Raw genomic sequence first — 10820 nt, 5'->3', positions numbered from 1 at the left:
TAATTATTAAAAAGAATTTTAGATTAAAAATATTAACTCAATTTTTGTATTTCTTTTTCCTTTTTCTAAAAGTAACTGTAACTTAAAACATATATTCATGGATGAAATAAAACCTTCTACCTCTTGGCTAATAGTACATTTTAATTAGTACTGAGTTATGTGCAGCAGAGCTAATCGCGGTCGTGGGTCTCCCGATTTGGAGGCCGAAACATTGTGACTGGTTTTTGGCATCTACGCTGTGGGCATTTATTCCCGTTGACTTCAAACAACATTTGACAGCTATTCTGGGAGCTATTCTCCATGTGTAAAATTGTTAAGAGAGAGTCTTTAAGAAATGATCATGAATTTATAAGCAAGGAATAATCTCACGGGACAACAAACAGAAAGTACTTAATCTCAAACTAGACAATATCATATCAGTATAGAGATGGATGGTTCCTAAAACTTGGTAATTCTCCATTTATTTTTGCAGTATTGGTAAGAACGCACATAATATCATACCATTACGAAGATATTGTCCACTTTGAGTTCACTTCAATGGACCCATGATCGTTCCCTAAATTCGCCGAGTGGGACTTTCATCCAAGTTCACTTTGAGTTCACCCCAATGAACCCATGATCATTCCCTAAATTCGCCGAGTGGGACTTTCATCCAACACCTCCCCTCGACTCCTGTAATAGGCAATAATAATAATAATAATAATAATAATAATAAATAAAAATAATTATATAACAATAATAATAATAAATATATAAATAAACAAAAAACAACATTTTCCTTCTCTCCACTAACCTCCCATCCCTCCCCACAATTATCTTTCCTCAACCCATCCTTATGCCAACTGCAAAAAGAAACAGAAAAACAACAATGGTCAGATTTGAGAAGATGTAAAATGGCTTTCAACATAAGCAGATTGCTTATAGATTTTGGTCCTGTCTAAAATCCGATCTCAAATTTCCTTTTCCTTTATAATTATGGTTATAAGAAATTAATTTAGGATCAAATCTTCTTTCATATTTTACTAGGCCAGGTAATAATCATATCCCATATCCAATTGATTAGATTTTTGTTAGTATTTTAAGTTATACAAAATAATGTTAGATTTAATAAAATTTTAGCTGGCAATCTATAAACGGAAGATAGTAGCCAATCAATCGAACTCAAAATTGACCAATAATATCTGTTTACACAATTGACAATCTATGTTGCCTGTAATATCTGTTTACACAATTGAAAATCTATGTTGGCCTGTAATATCTGTTTATACAATTGAAATTCTATTTACCTGAAAATAATGAGAGAGAGAGGGAGGGAGATTGAGGAAAGATTTGTTGAATAGAATTTAACAATAAAAAAAGAAAATATCAGATGGCAATGAACTCAGTTGAATTTTGTCAAACATGTCAAAATTTTATGATGGCCAATGTAAATTAGAGAAATAATTTTGTAGAGTTCAAACCTGAAACTAATGTTATGGGCTCATATAGATTGACTCGGATTTCAAAGGACGGAATCGAACTTTAATTAAAGATATATTCATGACAACGACTTAAGCTAGCCAGGTAAGTGACCTTAGTATCGGCATGGTTATATTTGTTGTTGACACGTGCTCCGTGGCTCTGCACGTGTCATATATATATTGATATGTGTGAATTGTTTGTAGATCGATATGCTTCTTATTTGTTATGTATATGTTATAATATGTGAATTATTTGATAATAATTACGGTACGATGTGTTCAATGATATGTTTGAGATAGGATACGAGAAGGATGCACAAAACGAAATGTAATGATAGGAGTAAAATACGTTCATGAAACGTTAAGATTAGGCTACACACCGGAGTGATATGAATAAGAGAGATTGATGGAAGAATACGATTAGGCTACGGGTAGAAAGGGATAGGTTTGTGATAGATTGATAGAACGATAGCGTTAGGCTAAGTTCTTGTAATGATATGACTGAGGTACGTTCACGTAATGATATGTCTGTGATAGGTATAAGAACATTAAGGCTATGATAAGTTAGAAAACGATATGACTACGATTTACGTTATGACTTGTTTATGATATGATACATTGTGATGCAATATGTCATGGTATGATGTGTATATGATGAAATGTTATGTTAAAAGCATAGAACGTTATGTTAGGTCTCTTATATTTGAATGTAAATAGCATGAATTGTATGACATGAAACACGATAAACTGTCTAGAATCATAACCCCGATAGGAATATGTATGAAATGTAAATTGAAAATGAGATTGACATGAAGCATGGAACGTGACAGGGGGTTATGTTCATTAATGATAAATGTAGAAGTAGGGGGGACCTCATGCATTATGCGTGTTCATGCATCTAGGGGGATACCCTTATCCCATCACGAGGGTACGGACGCGTACATCCAATGGCAGGACAACGATTGTTATGTTTGCATAGCGCTGCCATGATGGTTACTAGTTTTAACGAGTTCCGGCATAAGGGGATCCCAAAGTATGCCCACCGGATAAGGAAAGTGGCCCAACGGTGTGCGAACTAGCTGGTGAGCCCATACTCGCACGTATGGGCTGTGTGTAGAGTATATGGTATACGTCCATAATTACCCGTTTAGGACATCACCGTAGGGAAAACGAAACGAAACGAAACGAAAGATAGGTCCCATCATTTCATTGCATGTGATTGTTGCATTTAACCTCAATAGTGGAGTCACTTACTAAGTATTTCTTTAAATACTCAAGTCATGTGCTACTACATTTTTCAGGTTAAGGCAAGACATTCCTGTACGGCTGACGACGGCATCGCAACTCAAGACCATGGCACATGCATAGGGTAGTGGTATTTGTTTTCTTAGACTTATGCTAGACTAGGTTGTTTCTAACTTAAACTCTTATTCATTTTATTTAGTCTTTTGTGGTGTCGTTTTAAAGATGTTTTCGAAACACGTATGTCCATGACTGTGTTTTAAGATAAAGGTTATGTTTTATGAAATTTTAATGAAGTTTTCCACCTTTAATGTTTATGGTACGTATACGGTAGCGACCTTAAATTAAGTAGAAAATTTTGGGTCGTTACAACTCCTTTTCTTTTCCTTTTTCTTTTGGAGTTCTTTGTTCGATATTTGAGGATTCTATTGATATTGCTAAGTTTAGGGCATGGCTCTGATACCATGTTAGACGAACACGACTCTCCACAATTGTATGATATTGTCCACTTTGAGCATAAGCTCTCATCGCTTTGTTTTGTGCGTCCCAATAGGCCTCACCCCGATGTAGATAGTATTCTCTTATTATAAACCCATGATCATTCCCTAAATTAGCCGAGGTGGGACATTCATCCAACAAGATCATACCATTGTGAAGATGAGTGATTTCTAAATCTCGGTAATTCTCCATTTATTTATGCAATTTTGGATAGAAAAGCGGACAATATCATACCATTGTGAAGATATGATTTCTAAAACTCATTAATTTTCTCCATTTATTTTTGCAATTTTGGGTAGAAAAGTAGATTATCATAAAATTGTAGAAATTCATGATTGCATTCCTTCTCCATTTAGAGAGAAAAGAATACAATATCATATTATTGTGGAGATTTCTAATTCACTTGATAATTCACCATTAGTTTTTACAGTTTTGGGGAAAGATTTCATTCATGATTCTCTCACAAACTTTATTACAATATTCATAAAATTCTTGAACCAAACCTGTTTACAAGGAAGAACCATAAGGCTTTTCCCCAATAGAGTTACCAGGAGGATCATAATTACAAACAACAAACTTAGAATTAGCCTACATATCACTCTAGCACATTTATTTTATTTTAGTTATTCTTCAACTTTTTTAAATTTATATTAAAATTGAGTGGCTTAATTAAATATTTGAAAGTAAATGAAATGAACTAATAATTTTATGATCAAGGTAGTAATGCCACAATGATTGATTTCAATCCCATCACTTTTTATTTCTTTTACTTTGTGCTCTCTTCTCTTTGATGAGACAGTTTATTTCGGAATTAGAATGAATGATCTAGATCCGTCGGATCTCTTCTTCTTCACTCGTTTACACTGCGACAAAATTCGACGACTTTTCTCTTTCTTCTTGAAATTGTTCCGTTGTCATTTTCCTTTGTCCTTTGCCTTGTATAACTCTCTGTTCGTCTCTTCACTTCACTAGAATTCATTAGATTAGAGTTCATTATCTAAAGATAAATTTAATAACATTTCTAATTCATTTTTAATTGCTTGTATAATTAAGAAATTAAATACATGGAATGGCAAGTTGTTAAATTTGAGAATTATACCATTTTCTTTTGTTATGAAAGAAAAGCAAGGTAAATGACATAGGGTATATGTATGAGACACTTAATTAAAGGGATCTCGAATACAAATTGGTAACTTAAATGGTTGCTGTAACGGCATCAATTGCCAATTAAACATATACTATCAAATCTTACTTAAGAAAAGACGAATTACTATCCGACCAAGCTGAGGGTTGAGTTGAGGGAAAGCTTAACTTTCCTTGTGCCCCAATTGCTGCAAAGGTCCATTGGTTTAATATCAACAACGATTTTAAACTCGTGTGTGACAAACATGTCAAACATCGGAAGAAATGAAATAATAGTTCGACTAAGTGAGTAAGTCACTTACTTGAATGTAAAATTCATTTGAGAACTCAACTTACTCTCGATACATGTAGTCTTAGTAAAAAATGGTCATAGAAAAATGGAGAAGGTATATTGATTTTACCACTTGAATAAAACATATGACAAATTAGTACATGCCACTAGAGATATATAAGCTTCATGGATACCTATTAAGGCATAAACATATCATAATCGCATTCCTCACACGTCGAGATTGAATATCTATGATGAGGAAAAACTCTTCCTAGACGTAAAGACTTGTTTAAAGCATCCGTATTTCTAGGTGCCAAATATTTTTTTAATAAAAATTTTTTAGACAAATTGAACTAAGGATCTAAACAGTGGAGTTGTTTACTCCAGGTCTTACGTGAAGATTATTGGAATAGCCCAACAAGTAACTCGTTTACTCTCATCAATAAAAGCCAGGAAAACTTTATTGGAACTCGATATGTAATTTGAATGATCATGTGAACTTCATGTTAGGATCGCACAACAACGCACACGCTCGATCTAGATGAACACAAAGAACCGGATAGAGAAAAGTGCAAGGAGAACTCTGGCTAAAAGAATTTTTTTTTTTATTATGACTTCACGAGAATATGGAAAGTACTTTTTCAAAGCTCTACGGGATATATATATAGTTCAGTTTACTATATATAGCTTTACCAGATTTAACCATCTACCATATATAGCTTTATTGGACATAGCTTTACCAAATATAGCTTTACCGGATATAGCTTTACCGGATATAACCGTTGACCAAGCTATAAATAAGCAGCAGGCTCCATAACCTAACAATTCTCCCACTTGTAGACTGATCTAGTCAACCAAGAATTTCATTCTCAAACGACCATGAGCATCTTCATGGCACCATATCAATTGAGGTTTTGCACAACCTCAATATTCCAACTTGTTAACATGTTTGCTGGATTCTTTGCACCCTCTATCTTCTCCAAACACATCACCATCTTTCACTTACCTGCAAGTGAAATGGTATCGCCTTCTGTGTTTTCTCTTTAGATGATAGACCGAGTTCCTTCGGCAACTATATGACACTCTGAATATCTCTATAAAGAATATCTTCGTGCTATTTCTTGCTCATTCTTCCAGATAATCAGTCATCCATATCCCCTTCTTTCCAACTTCAGCTATTGCCACGTACTCAGTCTCAGTATAACGCATTTTTTAAGCCTAGACGTCCCATCATCCATGGCTTGCTCCCACTTGGTTGTATACTCCAACTGTAGGGCCTCCTCAAAGCGTTGTGGTTCCCTTTCATCAACAACAGATAGTGTAATGAAGGTACATACATATATGGTACTCTGATAGTACAGGATGATCTTCTCAACATCGATTCAGGTGTCACTTGCTCTACTGCTGGTTCCTCTGCAACAACCTCAGGAGTTTGTTGAGTATCTGCTACAAGATCACTAGGTGATTTTTTCCGCAACTCAACCTCAACTCCCACTTGCTTTGTTGTCTTGGAACCTTGCTCCACATCTGGTTCCTCAACAGTGGTCTCAGGAGTTTCTTGAGTATTTGCTACAACATCACTAGGTGAGTTTCCCTGCAACTCAAGCTCAATTCCCACTTGCTTCGTGGTCTTGGAACCTTGCTCCACATCTAGTTCCTCAGCAGTAGTCTCAGGAGTTTCATGAGTATCTGCTACAACATCACTAAGTGAGTTTTCCTGCAACTCAAGCTCAACTTCCACTTGCTTCGTCGAACCTTGCTCCACATATGGTTCTATTTTCAACCGCACTTTCTTCAATTCTCTGGCGGTCCTTGTGAAGCTAACTCGTTTCTACTTGCTCATAACGTAGTTCTCACAACGACCCACATCAACAGATTTCAGACCTTCTAAAACTCCTTTCGCAGCCAACCTCTTCATTCCTTTCGCGCTCATATGTTCGAGTCTATTGTGCCGTAGACTTGAATTTGAAGCACTCTCAGCAACAACAGCTATGTTCATACACCCTACAGTGGCGTATAAGGTTCCAGATTTTGAGCCACGTGCTACCACCGTAGCACCCTTCATAATCTTCCACGAACTCTTCCCTAACTTTGTTGCAAAACCTGTGTTGTCCAACTGACCAATAGAGATCAGGTTTCTTTTGAGACCAGAAATATATCTGACATCCTTTAATGTCCACTAATTTCCTGCAGGAGTTTTTATGTAGACATCTTCTTTTCCTTTAATCTCCAAATCTTTGTTGTCTACAAGATACCCCTCGAAATTTTCAGACTTGAAATTTCTAAACAACTCTTTATTTGGAGACGAATGAAAAGATGCACCTGAATCCAAAATCCAGGATTCAATCAAACTGTCCACGCTGAGGATTAGAGCATCCCCAATGTCTTCTGCTGAATTTATAGAATCATCATCATCTCCAGATTTGTGATTCTACTTTCTCTTTGGTCTTGTACAACCTGTCCGAAAGTGACCTTTTTCTCTACAATTCCAACATGTTACGTTTGGTCTATTTGGAGATTTTTCTCGGTTCTTTGATTTTGATCGCCCTTTGTTTGGGCTCTTCGGTTTACTTCTTCCCCATTGGTCAACACTGAGAGCACTACTAGATGAATTTCCAATTTCTCGTTTGCGAGTACTTTCGCTGAGAACTACATCTCAAATTTCATCAAACTTCAGTTTATCAGATCCTCGTGAACTGCTGATTGCGGCAACAACAGTATCCCACGACTCGGGTAAAGATGACATCAAAATCAATGTTTTAACTTCATCCTTAAAATTAATTTCCACCGAACTCAGTTGACTTACGATCATATTGAATTCATTTATATGATCAACAACAGATCCACCTTCAGACATCTGTAGGTTGAACAATCTCCGCATCAAATACACCTTGTTCATAAACGACGGTTTTTCGTACATATTCGACAGCTGACATTATCTTCTCCTTGATGATGTTAAAAGCCACGTTTCTGGATAGCATCAACCGGATCATCCCTAAGGCTTTTCGATCCTTGAGCTATCATTGCTTCGTGGTCATGGTATCCGGCTTCACCCCCAACAGAGGTTCGTGAAGATCTTTTTGGTACAAATAATCTTCAATCTGCATCTTCCAGAAATCGAAATCGGATCTATCGAACTTCTCAATTCCAATCTTTGAACTTTCCATCTTCACAGATCGTGGGGAATTTCACCTAGCTCTGATACCAGTTGTTAGGATCGCACAACAACGCACACACTCGATCTAGATGAACACAAAGAACAGGATAGAGAAAAGTGCGAAAACTCTGGCTAAAAGAATTTTTTTTTTATTGATGACTTCACATATGTACAGTAAGAGAGAATTACAGAGAATACCGAAAGTACTTTTTCAAAGCTCTACGACATATATATATATATAGTTCAGTTTACTATATATAGCTTAACCAGATTTAACCATCTGGTATATATAGCTATTTACTATATATAGCTTTACCAGATTTAACCATTTACTCTATATAGCTATTTACCCTATATAGCTTTACCAGACATAGCTTTACCAAATATAGCTTTACCGGATATAACCGTTGACCAAGCTATAAATAAGCAACACACTCCATAACCTAACACTTCAGAAGGTGTTCGGTTTACTCAAGCTCTCCTCGAATCCGGTCGGTAGAGAGAAAACCTCCCAACGAAGAACGACTCGAGCTGATTAAGGAATCTCAAAATGAGGACTTATATTGAGGAAAATAAAAAGGTGGTCAGGCAAACTTCTGGACGACTTAATGGTAAATGGCCATAATGCTAATGAGGAGCTCAAACGGAGTGGGCTAAACACCTCCCTTGTTTAGAATGTTGTCAAATGTTTGGACTATGAGGACTCCATGGGCTTGGCCAATCAAAAGGGCTCTAGACCAATCCTTTCACTGAGTTGGGCCTTGTTCGTTGGTCAAGTAAACTCAAAACCGCCAAAATGAACAAAGGCCCGAAGGTCAAGCCCCATGGTCCGAGGCTTAAACTTGCTTTGGGTGAGAAAAAAAACAGTCAAATTGAAACCCCATCTGTTGCAAAGCTGAAATTGAAGAAGTTTGTGGAATCACTCTTTTTACCACAAAGTCACAGTTAAAATAAAAAAAACAAACAAACAAATGGAGACAAACAAAAGGTTGGAGTTAAAGAAAGAAAGGAAATGCTAGTTGGGGTCCTTCCAAGATACAGATCTCAAAGGCATTGTCAGTAAAAACGGATTCCCCCTTTGCCTCGGATCTTAAACTTGTTACATTTCCTTTCCACTTTCTTAATCTTTTACTTTACTTAGAAACAAAGAAGATTTAGACGTGGGTTGTGATTATGTTTGAGTAAAATGATAGCTTAACACACTGACACAGACTTATTCAAATCAATATCTTTTGTTCCCTACTCTTTCTAAGAATTTGAAACAAAATAGATATGATGATAGAGGGGGTGGAAAGAGAGAGTTAATGAATGAATAGATGTATATTAATAATGAGAGGAAAAAGAAAAAAAAAAAAAGAAAGAAAAAAACAGAAAAAGTGAAAAAGAAAAAACTGCATGCATGGAGCAGGAAAAAGTAGTTTAAAAGGAGAGAAGAGAAGGTTAAGAGACAGAAATGGAAAGGAGAGAGGGAGAAGGGAAAGGGTATGCACATAATTATGAGTGAATAGAGTTAAAAGAGGCAAACAACAGGTGTCTCAAGATCTATCGTAGTATCTGTTTGTAGTTGGTCTGAAAAGGAAAAGAAGGAAAGGAGAGTGGGGTTTTGGGGTTTTGGGGTTTGGGGGTGAAACCCTAAAAAGAGCAATAGAAATCCAAACCCTAAAAAACCCTAAAAAAAACCCTAAAAACCCTAAAACCCCTAAAACCCCTAAAACCCCCTAAAAGCCCTAAACCCACTGGTCCTTTCCTCTCTTTAAACCTCTGGGCTGACACAATGGGGTAAACCTGTGGTTGAAAGTGTTAGTAGTAGTAGTAGTGGTAGTCTTACTTAGACTCACTCTCACTGACGCCACTGCCAAGCTCTTCTCTTTTTCTCCTTTCTCTGGAATTGCAAACCCACCCATCAACAGTACAATCTGTGACTTCCCTGACCCTTTTGTCAGCCATATTGTCTCTCCCTATATATCTGATGCACTCTCTGAATTCACAAACCATCTTTTTTCCAATCCTATGCTTCCTCTTCCTCTTCCTCTTCCTCTTCCTCTTCCTTTAATCTTTAATTATTATTACATTACATTACATTACATAGAACCTTGGATTTCATTTTACTGTTTGTCTTCATCTTCTCCCACTTTTCTCCCTCTCTCTCTGTCAGTCCGCCTCTCTCTCTCTCTCTCTCTCTCTCTATTACTGAAAAAACTATTCACAGGTGAACTGACACTACCAATTTTGTTTTTTACTACATTAATTTATAGTGTTTGGATTACAAGGGAGTAATTCAAATTATAGTGTTTCAAGAAAAAAAAAAAATGGACGGTGAACAAAAAGCAAAGAGCAAGTAAAAGTTAATCAAAAGGCATGCATATATGGGATAAAGATAATTAATTAATTAATTAACAATTAGGGAACAAAATGGTAGATTAATTAAGAAGCCTGGAAATTAAAATTAATGATAAATTGACCAGGGTTGAGCTCCATTTACATGTTCATGATCATCATTATCATCCCAATCATCATCTTCAACCTCACAAAGTTGGACCGTGTGAGGTGCATGCCCATCTCCAAAGGCTCGAACATGGTCTTTAAGGGATCTTTTATGCTTAAAATCAGACCCACAAATGCAAAACCAAAGCTTTCCACAGTTCTTCTCATGTGTCCTCCAATCCCCACGGACTGCAAAGGGCTTCCCACATTTCCTACAACTGAAAGGCTTTGCTCCATGCTTTCTCTTGTAATGGGTCTGAAGAGTCCTGAAGTCTTTCAATGGCCTTGACCTTGGATGCTCTATGTTGTTTTTGCACCCTTCTGCACAGCAATAGCATGGAAGTCGTAGCATTGATGAAGCTGGCTTTGATCCTCTTAATGATTCTGGCCCTTTTCTGTATTGTGATCCATGCCCCCACATGTGCATCTGTTTTTGCAAAATTCAACCTCATCGCCTCAAATTTACCCTCTTATACCTCAAATTTTCCTTTCAAATCGTGTTTTTAGTCTCAACTTTGTTCTTAAATCAAATTCTTTCTGTTTTTGAGGGGGGGGGGGGGGGGGG

The 10820-nt window shown here is 36.6% G+C and overlaps 1 protein-coding gene across 1 annotated transcript in view; it reads right to left on the bottom strand.

The window, feature by feature from the left end:
- Nucleotides 1-10136: 10136 nt before the first annotated feature.
- LOC111472204 (zinc finger protein WIP6-like) overlaps nucleotides 10137-10820 on the bottom strand; it is a 1877-nt gene continuing 1193 nt past the window's right edge. Inside the window, exon 2 of the mRNA XM_023117853.1 lies at nucleotides 10137-10682. Within this exon, the coding sequence (XP_022973621.1) occupies nucleotides 10218-10682 (465 nt within the window). The 3' untranslated portion in view covers nucleotides 10137-10217. The remainder of the gene's footprint in view (nucleotides 10683-10820) is intronic.

Source organism: Cucurbita maxima, unplaced genomic scaffold, assembly GCF_002738345.1.
Source record: "Cucurbita maxima cultivar Rimu unplaced genomic scaffold, Cmax_1.0 Cma_Scf00067, whole genome shotgun sequence".
In the NCBI taxonomy this organism is placed as follows: domain Eukaryota; kingdom Viridiplantae; phylum Streptophyta; class Magnoliopsida; order Cucurbitales; family Cucurbitaceae; genus Cucurbita; species Cucurbita maxima.
Note: the sequence above shows the minus strand (reverse complement) of the source record. Positions and strands in the feature narration are given on the sequence as shown.